The 17,250-nt window shown below is 35.9% G+C and overlaps 1 protein-coding gene across 2 annotated transcripts in view; it reads left to right on the top strand.

Moving 5' to 3' along the window:
- The first annotated feature begins 1,430 nt into the window (after nucleotides 1-1,430).
- The window catches only part of LOC109534387 (angiopoietin-2), a 36,549-nt gene continuing 20,729 nt past the window's right edge, over nucleotides 1,431-17,250 (top strand). Inside the window, exon 1 of one of the 2 annotated variants that reach the window (XM_019900053.2) lies at nucleotides 1,431-1,836. In XM_019900053.2, coding sequence (XP_019755612.1) covers nucleotides 1,649-1,836 — 188 coding nt within the window. In that variant the 5' untranslated portion in view covers nucleotides 1,431-1,648. Of the gene's footprint in view, nucleotides 1,837-2,798; nucleotides 2,829-17,250 lie in introns of those variants that run through there. The other variant, XM_048668933.1, reaches the window with a different exon arrangement.

Genomic DNA, 17,250 nt, shown 5'->3' with positions numbered 1-17,250 from the left:
AAAATAATATTAGATTTTGATAAAATTCGAATTATTTAAAAAACCTTTAGATTTAGGCATTATAAATCTTATTAAAACAAACACTTATTTTGCTCAGAGAATCCAAAAATGCAATAATAATAGGGTATTTCATTTAGAAAAACACAACTTTGATACTTTTAGGGCTTTTGGGACACTCTGTACATTACAAAAATATTTTTCAAATGTGCACCCGATAGGCGTCTGTGGATTCATCAAATAATACTTTGTAAAAAACAAACGGGCTAGCCGCGAACGTCCGTGTCGTATAGCGTGAATAAGCCTGTATAGGGTGTTTCATTAAAAAAATAGTTTAAGTCAAATTTTCACATCTCAGTGTTTCATATTTTTATTTTCTCTGACAATTTTTTTGAAATAAACGATCTAGAGGGGGTGTCAACTTATGAGGAATAACCCTGTACCTACTAAGTGTCCATCCAATCCAGTTGGTTAGATTATTAGCGAATAGTGAACGTCCCCACGTCCTTGAACCCGTCGGCGCCCATTACCATCCCATCAACCAACCACATGAGTATGGCTGGGTCGCATCATCTTCATCATCAACATCACCACGCCGAGGCACGACAGACAATTGCCCATCGTAATCCGCGTGACGTCGCCAGTGACCAGTGACCTAGGATGAGCACGCGAGATGATTATTCTTGAATGGTACCAGCGGCTCGTTGACCCTTGGGTACTAATGCGGCGTTGCCGCTCAAGTTCGCCATTATTTTGCAAGCAAATCATAAGCCGGATTGGATTGATCAACGATTGCTGGATTTTTTGCATTATGCTATGAGAACTCGATTGAATTGTTGCACAACTGAAAGATATCGGCGATGACTGTCGGTACCTACTGAAACATATTAGGCAATCATTCATTGTGCCATTGTAAGTTTCCATGTTTTATTTTATGTGATGGAGGATGATGACAAATTTGGTAACTGGGCAACACTGCACGTATTTTCAGCTGATACTACTGAAGTACTACTGTGGCACTACTGCGGCACCTGCTGAGAAATAAAGCCCAGTCTTTACCTTACTGAAATTGGTGGATGTAAGTGAAAGTCGTTGGTACCACCGTACCAGGACCGTGTCGATTTTTTGTGCCAAACATCGCAGCTTAATAAGTCGAAACTAAGTATGGTTTTCTGAACGGGTTCAACTTCCTGTCGTGGCTCTCTTCTTCAACGACCTTCCCATCTGAGTCGTTTTGATGCACAACCACTTACAAAATGCATACATTTCAATTTGTTGCGCGACCTTGTCCAGAAGCGAGTACCTACGCATTAAGAGCGTATCCAGAACATAGCTACATACAATTTAAAGCGGATCAAACACTCCGCTACCTCTTCTGAGCCGGTTCTGCACGCAAGACCCGCAAACCACCGTCTGGTTGTGGTGATACATGGCGGGAACCGTTTAGTACCATATTAACGCTCATTCAGCCCGGAATACGAAGTACCGCAAAAATGTGCACAATTTGGTGCAACTAAGGCAACTTTGCGCAAAATAAGAAGTTGCTGCGAGTGACCGAAATTCGGACTTGAATAAATTTTCTCCCAATTTGTCGAGAAAGGTCATCCTTTCAGACCGTGCGAATTGAGTTAGTTGGAACAGCGGTGCCACCATGAGGTGGAGTGGATATTTTCTGATTTTGTTCAGTGTCGGGGGTGCGATTGGGGTGTCCTCTCGCTTACCCCGCACGAGCGCCGCCCAGCTAGCCGCCAGTGCCAGTGCTCAGAACAAAACGGTTCAACAGTTGAGGAGTACCACCTCCTCCATCAACAGAACAAGCACCAAAGCGCCTAAACCCAGGTAAATCAACCGCAAGGCACCCCACTTTTGGGGCCCATCGTTGAATAACAGGAAGAAAATCTAGTTTAAACCATTCACTTCTGATTTATTGATTATTTTACTTTGAGAAAAATCACTTTTATTTACGGAAGATAAACTTCTACAATAAAACCCATGGGACCTACTTACGCACTATCGTATAAGTTGTTCAAAATGTTGTCTACTTCATCATTCATCAACAGAACAAGCACCAAAGCGCCTAAACCCAGGTAAATCAACCGCAAGGCACCCCACTTTTGGGGCTCATCGTTTAATAACAGGAAGAAAATCTAGTTTAAACTATTCACTTCTGATTTATTGATTATTTTACTTTGAGAAAAATCACTATTATTTACGGAAGCGAAACTTCTACAATAAAACCCATGGGACCTACTTACGCACTATCTTATAAGTTGTTTAAAATGTTGTCTACTTCATCGTTCATCAACCGAACAAGCACCAAAGCGCCTAAACTCAGGTAAATCAACCGCAAGGTACCCCATTTTTGGGGCCCATCGTTGAATAACAGGAAGAAAATCTAGTTTAAACTATTCACTTCTGATTTATTGATTATTTTACTTTGAGTAAAATCACTTTCATTTACGGAAGAGAAACTTCTACAATAAAACCCATGGGACCTACTTACGCACTATCGTATAAGTTGTTCAAAATGTTGTCTACTTCATCGTTCGTCAACAGAACAAGCACCAAAGCGCCTAAACCCCGGTAAATCAACCGCAAGGCACCCCATTTTTGGGGCCCATCGTTTAATAACAGGAAGAAAATCTAGTTTAAACTATTCACTTCTGATTTATTGATTATTTTACTTTGAGAAAAATCACTTTCATTTATGGAAGAGAAACTTCTACAATAAAACCCATGGGACCTACTTACGCACTATCGTATAAGTTGTTCAAAATGTTGTCTACTTCATCGTTCATCAACAGAACAAGCACCAAAGCGCCTAAACCCAGGTAAATCAACCGCAAGGCATCCCATTTTTGGGAGTAATTTGCCCATTTCTGTAGAGCCGTGGAAATGTTGGTTTTGAACCAACATAGAAAAGCCGACTGATTTATGGAAATTGGAGAAAATTATTCCGCTAAATTGGGATGTCGGCCTGATGTGTGGTTCCAGGAGAGCAGTTCATTAATATTTATTGCATATACTTTCCTGACTGTTTTTCAATTTCAAATCAAATTCATTCCTGGGTTTCAGTCATTTATTGTCTCTATTTATTAATCAAAATACGTTTGGAGTATTCTTTGGAGAATAGTCCAAATGCATGCCAAGGCTTAAAGCAACAACAACGCTACACATAAAAACTGATGATGGTGGAAAAATACACCGAAACGTATTTTGATTAATAAATAAAGACAATAAATGACTGAAACCCAGGAATGAATTTGATTTGGAATTAATATTTATAAAAAAGTGAATTGATCAAAGTGTTTGGAAGACTAGTGAAGTCGCTAGAACTAAAAAGTAGTCTAATACCTGCCGAACTTTCATCAAGCATACAAATATCCAGACACCTTGTACATACCCCGAACAATATTGTCCTTTTATGTTTTCACGTAACAATCGCCGACAGTCTATTGTTTTCCATAAAAATATTCTGCGGTTGTTGTTGCACAAACGTGAATTTCACTTTTTTTTATTATTTGAGAGATCATATCTGCATGGCGAGTAGTAAATTTGTACGTAAAAATGCCGTCATTAATGCTTCCGCACCCTGAACGTGCTGCAATGGGGTCGAAATTAGCGCCTATAAAAGTTTTGAAATCTCTCTGAACTTTATTGCTGTTAAAGCAGACCAGATTTATTTAGAACAATAATGATGACGGCGGAGCTCGCTTGACACGCCCCTGAGTTTTTTCGTTGAAAAATTGCATGTGTGCAAAAGTTGGGCTGGGCATTGTAGGTACGATTGTGCGTTGGGCTCGATGTTCGGTTTCCATATAGTTTTGAACTGCTGAAGAGGAGAACGAAGGGATTTGGTTCCCATGCAATGCGCCTACATCACAGTTCCGGAACCTACCAAATGGAATTACTAGCAAACCATTTTTCAGCTCACCTATGCGAACGTAAGGTATTCGGGCAAGGTCAGCACCAATTCTTACCATTATGGGTCTTAACACAATGTTGTAAACGGTTTTTTTCCAATTTGGAATTCATCGACCACATTACACTGGCGCATGAAGAGAACGGTATTGGGAAATGTATCTGATCTGGAAATATTACAAGTCGTTTTTTTCCCATCTTAAACTGTTTAGTAACGATTTTTAACCAATTAACTGTAGAAAATAAATTTAATTTTGGAGTCACGAGTAAGAGCAGAGGAATATCGGTCGCCATCCATAATATTGTATTGATGTTCCTACTGTCCCACATACAAGAGTTGGTAGCATAACTCCCCTATTTCGCAAGACAAGTCTGTCTTAGGCAATTGGAGAACACTTCAGAAGGTGCCTTGATCAACCCAATTGTTCAGTTCGACCTTGCTAGTTTAAGGCCGACTGCCACAGGTGGTTTCAAGTTTTTATCTTGGCCAAAAACTCTGTGTGCTGAACGTAGATTTTATCGGTCCAGTTTAATCCGATCATTAGGTTTATTGTTTTTTTTTACCGAATTGTCTACTGTTGTCGAACAGGTTTGTTACACTTTGGAACGTTGCATCAGCGATTTGTCATTCGTCTATTGGCCTTAAGCAACGATTCCGGTGCTCTTCCGATTGTTTTCTGTTCTCAAATGCTCTTGAATAAAAGAAAGGGTTGAAAGATTGAAATAAAATGTCAATTTGAGCGCAAAAACCTGAAGATATTTCAGGGTGATTCAAAATTGGCCTCATTCCTCTGGAGGTGTTGTCGGGGGGTGTTTAAGGAGTACAGAAAAATGAGTAAAAAAAATAATTGCTATTAGGTATGTGAGAAATGTGCAAAAAACTATATCAGAATGATGGCAACAATGGTTTTCAAGGTAATCTGCCTAGTAAAACCTCTTGCTTCGTAATTATTAAAAACTACTTCGGAACCCATGGAAAAATAGAGAAATTGACAATACAATAGAACGTGAAACGGTATATTGTATTGTCGGATAAACGGTATATTCAACAGGATTCGTTAAATGCAGGGATCTACTTTTTTCGAAATGTCAAATTTTCAACGATAAATTGTTCAAACGCCCCCCTGGTGGCTAATATTATAACTACAAGTTAAGTAGTAATTTGACACTTGTTTTGTTGACATTGGTGTTTACATCTGATTGTCATTTGTTTTCTTTTATCTTCTACAGAAATAGCAACAGATCGAAAAGTGTGTACCTAAGTATTGTTTTATGCTATAAATGTCATCAACTCCAATAAATAGTCTCCCAAGTCTGACAAGTATCAACTCCGCACGAGTCACTCGACAACAAGTAATTTGACGTTTCGCAGCGTCACGATCGTTAGTTGAACTGGCGAATTGTCATCAGAACCTCGAATTGATGTGTATACAAATAAACATACATTTCTGTCTTTACTCCAAACAAGTTAGTGCCTGTGTAATCACCTTATTGTGCAGTCTTCTCGAGCAGCTCCTGGTATTCGGTTAATTAACTCCTGCTCAATTTGTGCCGGTGTTCAGTTAACCATGGGTTTAATGTGTCCTTGTGTGCTGTGTATCTTACGGGTTTCAATTTGCAAACTTCCCACCCTTAATATATTTTTTGCAGTTGAAAATATGAAAAATCGGATAGACCCCTCATTTCATTTTTATTTGTAAGGGGGACACTTTAAATGAATATTTTTCGCCTCTTTGTTTTACCCTTAGAATATTAAATGGGAGGAGAGGTCAAGTGGCACATCGTTTTAAAGGCCGTTCAATTCTCTTTACATTAGTTATTACTTTGTTGGTTTTTGTCCAGCGGCTTCCGAATAACCACGTTTCAAAACTGTAAAAACAATTAAACTTGCCTGCATTGACATTTTGCTTTTCACATTAGTGTTTCACCAAAAATGATGTCATTGGGTCTCCTTATACAACAAATGATTAGAAGATTCGGTAACACCGTTAAAATCGTTGAGTAACAGGAAGAAAATCTAGTTTAAACAATTGATTTCGGATTTATTGATTATTTCACTTCGAGAAAAATCACTTTTTATTTACCAAAGGGAAATTTCTGCAATAAAACCCATGGGATCTAATTACGCACTATCTTATAAGTTGTTTAAAATGTTGTCTATTTTTCTGTAAACAATAATAAAGTCTATTTTCGAACCCCCCCTAACATTGGTAAGATATTCCCGGATAGATCGATTAGCAGAAGGGGACCAATTGAATGGCCTCCAAGATCACCGGATTGAACACCCTTAGACTTCTTTCTTTGAGGACGTTTTAAGCCCATCGTTGATAAAACACAACCTGCTGATATTAATTGCAGCAGAATGCCGGTCAATTCTCGATGAAGTTTTCCGAAATGTTAGGGAAGAGTTCAAAAACAGTCCTTATTGTTTACCGGAAAATTGACATCACTTGAACAACTTATAAGACAGAGTGCGTATATAAGTAGATGACATAGGTTTTATTGTAGAAATTTCTCCTCCGCAAATAAAAAGTTGTTTGTCGATGTAAAATAATCAATAATGTATTTTTTTTCAATTTTTTCAAATGGTAAGCCGCCCTGAATGCTTTACCGCAACAATAAATTATGAAAAGTTTACGTCAATTTATATGTAGGTATACATAGTTGCGACCATACAAACCGAATGCAAACACGATCCGTCATGTTTGCTTAATGAAATGGAATAATCAAAACTGCCAGCCACACATAGACTGATTTCTTCTGATTAACATAACTAATGCTGAATTTTAAATGTATGCTAATTCACCATTTTGTGAGACCGTAATTCGGAATTAAAACTAGGAAAAATATGTACAGGGTTGACAGAGAACCAGAAAAACGATAATTCTTAACTGTACCAGCTGTATAAGAATAATTATTATGCAGTTCTCCTGCTGAGATCATACGGCTTTTCCTGTCCATTTGCATACAATGCGACCTTGGCAAGCACGCGATGAATATATTGCACATGTATTATTACATATAGACGGCAAACACTGCAGTAATAACAATGTGCCGTAACTAATTATTGCCTATCAATATGCGGTAACTATTGCCCACTCGTAGGGCATCAATCACAATCACAAGGCCCGCGTTCGGGCGATGGAGCAAAGTCTAACGGAATAGCATTTCGTTTTCAAGGAAAATTAACCGACAAATCAGAGCATAGATTTAATTATTCCCTCTCAAATCAAAGCCACATTTACTAGTCTAATTGGGTTATTTAATAGCTAAATGATTGGACTTATCCAACTGTAGACAGTCAATTAAACTACGTTATGAGTGATGAGTTCGCACTCTTGGCTGCCTTTCTCAGTCTGCTAGATAGGGGCCATAAGCATCAAATGTATCATAAAACCGTTGAAGTGCATGTGGTTTATTATCCTCGCGTTGATCAGTTCAGAAGTGGTGGTTTTGACATGCAATCAACCAGAAAATCGCGCATTTTCTCACCGATCTGACCCCATTCCCTTGCGTTCATTGAGCGAAATCACAGTTCACAGGAAAGCAAAGCAAAGCAATTATTTGATTTTTCCAATTCTTGTATAACGAGGTTAAAGCTGCACTAACTGAGCGGCGTATTTCAAATGGAAAAACATCAACAAACTCTCCTGTTTTCAAGAGCAATTTGGCATATTTTCTGTTCAAACTGGAAGACCATGTTGAACCAGAGACTTGTCTCTGATTCGCCACAAAATATTCTATGGGTTGTCCATGAAAGTAATTAGAGACCGAATATACATATATCACGATTGCGCGGTTTTCAATAATTTAGCAGTCACTCGAAAATCACGAATTTATCCTTTATGCGGCAGTTAATACGGCCGTCAGCCGTAGTTAGTAATTATTTGGGTGTTAAAACCAGAGTTGAGCAACAAATCACCACCGGTGATTTTTTCATAGCGATTAATAAATCGCATAATCCGCCATCTGTGCGTTTTTACACACTTAAAGCAGCGCATATTCTGTTTCGAGTGATATTATGACCCGGATTGTGGGATTTTTCGCTTTTTCTTGTAAAATTTTTGAAAAACTCGCGTTTTCCAATGACCAATCGCCTCGCCTTGGTGACTGAACAAATAATGGAAACTCTCAGAAATTCCCATTTAATGAGCGTTTTCGTCATTTAAAGCCGCAGATTTTCCCTTTTGAGTGATATTCTGGGCAGGTTTGAGCGATTCTTGGTTTTCCTTGACAATTTTTTAAAAATCCGTCTATCTGTTCCAACGGGCCCTTAGTAATTTAAAACATCCTGAAAACTTGCAGAAATCTCCTAATCAAGTCAGTTTTTCCTCACTGAAAGGAAAGCAGCCTATTTTCCCTTTCGAGTAATGTTATCGCTCCCATTCCGGAATGTTTTGTTTTTCTTGGCAAATTTCCGAAAAATCAGTGTTTGTCCAACGACCAATCGCTTCGATTTAGGGTCTGAAAAATCCTGAAAACTCCCATTCATTTCTTATTAAAGTGAGGTTTTCCTCACTTAAAGCCGCAGATTTTCCCTTTCCAGTGATATTCTGTGCAGGTCTGAACGATTTTTGGTTTTACCTCGACAATGTTTTTTAATCCGGCCCTTTATACCAACGGCCAATCGTTTTCCTTTAGTAACTGAAAACATCCTGGAAACGCGCAGAACTTTCCTAATCAAGTGAGTTTTTCCTCACTGAAAGCAGCCCATTGTCCCTTTAGAGTGATGTTATGGACCGCATTGAGGAATTTTTGGTTTTTCCTTGGCGAATTTTTCAAAAATCTGTGTTGTCTAACGACCAATTGATTCGATTTTGTGTCTGAAAACATCCTCAAAACTTCTAGAATTTTCCTATTAAAGTGATATTTTCCTCATTTAAAGCCGACAATTTTACCTTTCGAGTCATATTCTGGGCAGGCTTGAGAAATTTTGGGTTTTCCTAGACAATTTTTTTTAATCCGTCTGTCTATATATAAATCGCTTCCCGGTAGTAACTGAAAATAACTTGGAAAGTCCAAGAAATTTCTTGATCGAGTGAGATTTTCCTCATTTAAAGCAGCCGATTTTCTCTTTCGAGTTGTTATGTTATGGAATTTTCAGGAATTTTTGTCGTGCTTAGTCGACTCGCCTTTATTAATCATTGTCATTTGGGTTCAGTTTTTTACGTGTTTATAAATATTTTATGAAAACGTGATCATTTAACTATATGATTTAATTCGTTTGAAACATACCAGATATTTACATGTTGTTAAATTCAGTCTATAAAGTATGTCCGCGAGGTACAGGGCTTCTTGATTAAGCACATAAATTTTGATTAATAAAAAATACCGATTGACTAATTATCTCGAAAACCGGAAGAATTGCATTAACAAAATTTGGTACAATAAAATAATGGGACACGCTGAATTTGAAAATGTCTTGAAAAGTCCATGGATTTCAAAATTAGTCTCATTGTCAACATGCCCGTTTGTAACAAATTTTATTCATATATCTAGCATTACGGGTTTCTGATATTATCAACCATCCTTGTTCACCTACAGTAATATTTTCTTTGTTATAGTCTTAACCATGCGAAATTACAAGCGAGAAACTGACAAAGGCGAAACACCAGTCCGAATGGTGATAAACTGTGACTCAGATGACGATTTGTAGCCCTTTTTTATTTTAAGTTTTTTTCTTATATTTAATGCTTTTTTATTTTAAGAAACTAAAATTTTTTTTATAACAACGTTGTTTTTTCTCATTAAAAAACTAGAAAGGTTTATTAAGTCAACTAACTCCATATACGGGGCCAGTTGACTTATCTGTTCATCATTATAAAAGTCTCACATATTTTTTTTGATAGCTATTGCAAACCAAAGTTATTAATGATTAGCTATAGACTATCGACGCGCTAGATAACCTCAATCAAAGGGCGTTAGAAAAAATGCTCAAACTTTTGCATGTGGAGTTATGAATTGTTGATACCTAAAACACGATTTAGCAGCAATAAGCACCGGACAATCTCATTTCGTGCATAAATAAGTGGTTTTGAAAGAGCGAATTTCAAAAGTTTGGGAGTGTTTTTTGGCTAAACTTTTTTGACTAAACTGAAAGTGCTTAATGTAAAGTGTCCTCTCTGGTAGAAAAACGAAAAAAAATCGGAGGGATTCAAACAACAGGATCAACTTGAGATCCGTTCACCAACTGAGCCAAAAGTACAAAGACTAGGCCTCGGTAACGCAGTGAATTTTTAGGAGTTGGCGCAGTGCTGCGCAAATGGCTTGGTGCGCCAAGTCAATGCACCGGCGCAATAACTCAGTTCCGTTGCTGGGAAAATGTTGATTACCTTGTTTTACTTGTTTTAGATTGATTTATTAATAATATTTTTTAAATGTCATTTTCTAGTTTCACTTACAAATGCGGACAATCTTGAGGTATTTTCCGCGAAAAATTATGCAATAAATTTCGAATCCTACGTCGTCCTTCCAGCTTTAAATTTCGAACAACCATCAAATAATTATCTATCAAAAAACGAACAGAATAAGTCAAAGTTTATAACAGAGACTGCTTTATAACTGGAGAACTGCTACGCAAAAATCTGCAAGATAAATTTATAGCATTGTAAAAATTTTACAAAAACTTTTTCATTTGGGACAAAAATGAAAATACGTTCCTCCTGGTTTTCCTTGAAAACCATTAAGGTTTTCTCCAAAACCGATCACAAAACTAAAAATGTTTAATCGAAAACGCAAAAAAGCATTATTTTCCAATGATTTCTGAAAATTCGCCTCATTCATCGGTTTGCAGCGAACTTTAGAAACCCCATTTCAGTTTTCAAAAAGTAAATAATTTTATTCAGTTGTTTACCGAAAGTTTCTCTAAATTTTCAGGTCATTCCGGTGTTAACAAAGTTTCTATTAAGCAATTATTTATACGCAAAAATCGCATTATTTTTTAGTTTTACTTAAAATACTGACAATCTTCAGGTATTTTCTGTGAAAAATTATAAAATAAATTTTATTGGAACACTCGCCTCCCTAACCGTTTTACAAAAATGTTTGGAAACCTTTTTGCAGCTTCGAATTATGGACAAAACCCTAATAATTATTTGTGGGTCTTTTTCCAAAAATATTTCCCGGAACAGAAAAAGCGAATATTTATAATCATTTATTTGGAAAACTCTTGGAAACTGGAGTTTCTTCACTTTTAGGTCAATATTTCTAAACAACACTGTCTCTAAACAGAGAAACCGTGTTTTTCCTAGGATTTTACCGTAAAATACTGACCAACTGAATCTTTTATGCAAAAAAATTAAGAGATCGATTTTACAAGAAAACTAGTCGACTTTCTTTGGACTCACTTCTGTTGCTGGGGAATTCGAAATGACTCTTTTTAGTTGTTTGAACAAAGTAGTAAAACGTTAATCAGAAAAAATGTTAACGACCTTTTTTAGAAGTGAGAATTCCAGTATTGGGTCTCGTAAAGCTTTAACAAATGCATTACAACTCATTAACCAATGAGTTACTTTAACTCAGAGAGCGGCAACAACTCAATAGCGCAACTCAACACAGTGTTACCCAGGCCTAATAACAACCACTTCCAAATCTCTTCGAGTAGGTATAATGTTCAGTTGCAGGATGACCTAAATATCGTCGAAATGATTTATCCACGAAATCAAATTGAACATATTGAATGAATTACGTAAAGAAAATATTATGTGTGATTTTTAGCACCTTTCTCCAAATGAGGCCGACCGAGATCGGAGATTGTGTATCGGTCGCATTGACACACCATTTAAGAAGGAACCGCAGGGATATTAATTGGCATTGCGGCTTTTTTCCGGCCAAACTGGAGTATTTGCCTAAATAAACAGCAAACACCTGAAAAGTAGAAAAATCGCACAGAACCGTGCAATAAAAGCGGCGCGGCGCGCGAGCAAGAAGTCGTGATGCAACAACATTTTGTTAACGGCGGTTTTGCTTGCAACAGGCCCAAAGAAAAATAGAAATTACATTTTAAATTAAACTCGAGAAATAGTGGACTTGATAATAATAATGGGCCGGTCGGATTGCTTATTGTTACAGACCATGACATGGCACTCACCATGATGATGGCAATTGTGGTATGTAATAAGTAGGTACATGTTAAAAATGAATGGCGTTTTGCTTTGTGTTTTCTCATATTTTCCACTAGAAAATTAAGCGTATAATTTATTCAGCATTTTAGAAACTTAATGACAACCGGCTGAGAGGGCCCTGATTAACGACGGCAAGCTCTAATGGCACTAACAGTTAGTTGATTTGGTGGCATTTGAAGTCTCTTGCACGCTATTGTTCGATTCTCTAAAAGTTCCATAGGTATCTGATTGACACAAATAAAAAAGCAGCCAATTAACATCAGAAACAACAAATGGAAATAAGCACGACACATGAGGAAATAGCAGTTGCAAAACGCACGTTTAACACCGGTGACAGTCAACTATAATTTTCTCGCCGCAAACCTCCTCATTACCAGCCGAAGAAATTGATACCCTCATAAAACATTGAACTACTTTTCGATATCAATTAAGGCGGCTTTTTATAAGAGCACTAACTCGACTGTGTCGTTAATGAAGCCGTGATCTGAGATGATGGCAGCAAGGTCGCAAGCGTGAGTATCTATCTACTGGTTGTAGACATCGGCCACTATTTGTGCACAATGAGGATTGAGCTGTTTCATCAAACAGTTTTGCCACAAAGCGACATCAACAGCTAAACAATATTTGGCCAATGTTGTAGAGCACAGTAACACCAACTGTGTTCCGTTGAGATTTGCTTTTGATATTCCCATTTCTTCATACCTTCTTTCAAGTTTCGCTGAAGTGGGACAACGTTACCCAGAAAAATGTGGCGACCTTTTAAATTTACTAAAATCACCAGAACTTTTCACTTGGTGTATGGAATCAACTCATTTTTTTTGGTTGATGCCCCTAATCATTTATTCACAATTTTATGCTCTTTGTAAAATCTTGTAGCATTCATAGTTTTTGCGCAAAAAATATGTCTGTTTCTTGCCACTTAACAACGTTAGCCATTAACTGCAAATATGCGCCGCTTAAACGCGTACGCTTTCACGCAAATTGTCTTCGCAAAACCCTAATACTTTGACCATATCAAATACTTCTTCATTAGGAAAGGCCATTCGAAACGAATTTATGAGATTGATTGACCATTAATTTATGCCTCGTATCACGATATTTGCAGTTAATGTCTAACATTGTTAAGTGGCAAGAAAACAGAAATATTTTTTTTCGCAAAAACTGTGAAGCCGACACATGAAGCAAGCCGTATAAAACTATATGTTAAAGAAAGCAAAGAATTAGTCAAATTTCAAACTCTGAAAAAGCGTATGGAAGATTTCAACACTTCAAAGACTAGACAAAATATAGCACTCCAATTTAGGCCTGAGTAACACTGTGTCGAGTTGCGCTATTGAGTTGTTGCCGCTCTCTGAGTTAGCGAGTTATAACTCATCTGTTGATGAGTTATAAGTCATTTATTAAAGCTTTGCGAGACCTGCGACTGGAATTTTCACATCTAAAGAAAAGGTCATCAACATTTTTTCTGAGTAACGTTTTACTCCTTTGCTTAAACAACTACAAAAAAGTTATTTAGATTTTCCCAGCAACAGAACTGAGCCCAAAGAAAGTCGACGAATTTTCTTGTAAAATCGATCTCTTCATTATTTTGCATAAAATATTCAGTTTGCCATTATTTTACGGTAAAATCTGAGGAAAAAACGCGGTTTTTCTGTTTAAACAGTGTTGTTTAGAAATATTGACCTAAAAGTGAAGAAACCCCGGTTTCCAACAGTTTTCTAAATAAATATTATGAACTTTGGCTTTTTCAGTCCAGGGAAATATTTTTGGAAAAAAAACCAAAAATAATAATAGGGTTTTTTTCATAATTCGAAGCTGTAAAAAGTTTTCCAAAAATGTTTGCAAAGCGGTTAAGGAAACGAGTGTTCCTATAAAATTTATCTGGTAAGATTGTCAGTATTTTAGGTAAAACTAAAAAATAATTAGATTTGTGCGTAGAAAGAATTGCTTAATAGAAACTTTGTTAAAACTGGAATAACCTGAAAATTTAAAAAAACTTTAAAATAATCGATGAGCGATGGGCGGCGATTTTGCCAAATATTTTTTTTTTTACTTTTGCTCTCTTGTCGCTTTCGGTTTTGGAGAAAACCTTAATGGTTTTCGGGGAAAAACGGGAGGAATTTATTTTTGTTTTCGTCCCGAATTCGACGCTGAAAAACAGTTTTGTAAAATTTCTACAAAGCTATAACTTTATTTTGTAATTTTTCACGTAAAAAACCTCCAGATGGTTAGTATTTTTAAGTGAAACTCTACAAATTAGAGCATTTTTGACTAGAAGGTAAAATAAAAAAATCAGTCAAAACTAAAAAAACACATTTTTTTTTAAAACTACAGTTTTCAGAGATATGGAGTTAACGAGATTTCCAAGTAATCTATTATAAACTTTTGCTTATTCTGTTCGTTTTTTAATAGACAATTATTTTATTTCTGTTCCAAATTCGAAGCTGGAAAGGGATTGCAAAGCTTTTTACAAAGCGACGAAGGAATTGATAATTTTTCGCGGAAAATACCTTAAGATTGTCAGTATTTTAGGTAAAACTAAAAAATAATAAGATTTTTGCGTTCTTATCGTTTTCGGTTTTGGAGAAAACCTTAATAGTTTTCGGGGAAAAAACGGGAGGAATTTATTTTCGTTTTCGTCCCGAATTCGACACTGAAAAACAGTTTTGTAAAATTTCTACAAAGCTATAACTTTATTTTGTAATTCTTCGCGTAAAAAACCTCCAGATCGTTAGTATTTTTAAGTGAAACTCTACAAAGTAGAGCATTTTTGATTACAAAGTAAAATAAAACAATCAGTCAAAACTAAAAAATCACATTTTTTTAGCAAATTATAAACTTTCGCTTATTCTGTTCGGTTTTTGATAGAAAATTATTTGATTTTTGTTCCAAATCCGAAGCTGAAAATATTGATCTAAAAGTGAAGGAACCCCAGTTTCCAAGAGTTTTCCACATAAATTATTATAAACTTTTGTTTTTTCAGATCGCGGAAATATTTTTGGAGAAAGACCCAGAAATAATTATTAGGGTTTTGTCCATAATTCGAAGCTGCAAAAAAATTTTAAAAAATTTTTGCAATGCGGTTAAGGAGGCGAATGTAGAAAGAATTGCTTAATAGAAACTTTGTTAAAACTGGAATGATCTGAAAATTTTCCAAATAGTTTTTTGAAACTTTTGCTCTCTAGTCGTTTTTTTCGAGATAATCATAATTACTTTCGGTAAAAAACTGGAAAACATGATTTGGTTTTTGTGCCAAATTCGAAACTGAAATGGATTTTCTCAAATTTTCTGCAAACCGATGAATGAGGCAAATTTTCTAGCGAGAGTCATCAGAGTCATTTTTAAGTAAAACTTTAGAAAATTGAGCATTTAGAAGAAAGAGTAACTTGGCTAAAACTGGAAAATTCTGAAATATTGTAGACGTTTGAAAAATATTATTAATAAATCAACAAAAAAGTCGTCAACATTTCCTCAGAAACAAAACTGAGTTACTGCACTAGTGGGTTAGGTTGGAGCATCGAGCCGTTTGCCTAGCATTGCGCCAACTTCTAAACATTTATTGAGTTACCCAGGCCTACTCCAATCACAAGGAGTTTTAGAAGAAATAGATAAAGAGTGTAATCCTGACGAAAAGGTCCATACGAATCAAGAACAAGTTCAATAGTCGGAATTCCTATAATCGAATCAACAGTAAATTCCGGTGTCAACCAGATAAATTGTTTTATACAAGTTTTGCATTCACCAGCAAAAACAAAGCGTATTATTTCGTTTCAAAAGACAAACATTGTCTAGTACAAATTTCATAAAACAACCTCGAGGACGACGTAATGAACTTTATTAAAGACATTATAATTCCAGGAAAATTGCATTCAATATATTTTGAAAATCCTGAAATTGTAAGGAATACTTTCAAATGACGTCCCTTCCAATTTAAACGTTTAACATAAAGTTATACGGAAAATTTATGAAAATTATGGCACACTTGAATTATTTCAACTAAATGATCAAGTTCCTACTGATGTTTTAACAGTCGATTATTTTCGAAAAAAAAGGATTTTTTAAAATAAAATACATGGACAATATGAAACGTTTATTAAGAGTAGGTATATTTTTAATTAAGAAATAATTAAAGATGGGAACAATTCATTTAAACTTATATAAGAACCAAAATAACCTTCAAGCAAGTATCTTCAAATTAAACTCTTTTTGTCAGTTGACAAAAGTTGAATTGCGCTTTGCAAAAAATTCAACATAATGAAGATCGTAAATCTGCTTGTACAGTAAACACTCCTTATTTGAAAGATGTAGTTAACCAATCATCAATATTTAGGAAGTAATTAGCTCTATACTTCAAGAATTTAAACGTTCTTTGATGTTTGCAGAAATAGAAACAAATTATATCTACAATCAAGTATACAGGGTGATTCACTCCTCTGGAGGTGTTGTCTGGCGCTGTTATAGGAGTACAGGAAAAATAGTAAAATAAATTAATTGTCATTAAAAACTGAGAAATTTGCAAAAAACTATAGCAGAAATACGGCAGCAATGTTTTTCAAGGTAATCTGCCTAATTAACATTGCGCAAATACCTGTTGCTTCGTAATTATTTAAAACTCCGGTAACCATGGAGTTACACAGACTCACAATAAGGCAAGGATATACGGTAAATTCAACAAGATTTGTTGACGAAATGTCAACCTATTGGTGTTTAAAAATAAACCATACAACACCAAACATTTGAATGGTTAATTCCAAACAAGCTAGTTCTTTTTTATCCACTCTTAACAAGCAGCTTCTCGTATTCAGTTAATTAACTCCTGCTCATTTGTATCTACGTGGTAGGAATGTTGCCCTTCCTCGGTATTAATTTGGTGCTCGGGAAAGTGTCAGTTATTTCGCTCTGAGTGCCCCTGGAAGGCCCTGATTCGATTATGTCCAATACTTGTTCCTCTGTGTCTGGAACCCGAAAATGGATGGTCGTCCACTACCTTTCAGCTTCTGCTATGTTACTGTAAAATTTCCCCTGAACTAATCGCATATCCACAAATTCGTGAAAGAAAATTCAAAGTAAGTCACAGTTTGACAAATTATTGTTATTATTGACAAGGCATATCACCTGTAACTATCTGTTAATGACAAAAAACATCATTGCCTCTGTGTGTTTTCATAAAAAAACTGTAGAAGAGAACTTTTTTGATATCAAAAATTTT

This window comes from Dendroctonus ponderosae, unplaced genomic scaffold (genome assembly GCF_020466585.1).
Source record: "Dendroctonus ponderosae isolate FM_Combo_2020 unplaced genomic scaffold, Dpon_F_20191213v2 Dpon_F_20191213_8, whole genome shotgun sequence".
In the NCBI taxonomy this organism is placed as follows: Eukaryota; Metazoa; Arthropoda; class Insecta; order Coleoptera; family Curculionidae; genus Dendroctonus; species Dendroctonus ponderosae.
This window is presented reverse-complemented; position numbering and strand designations above follow the sequence as displayed.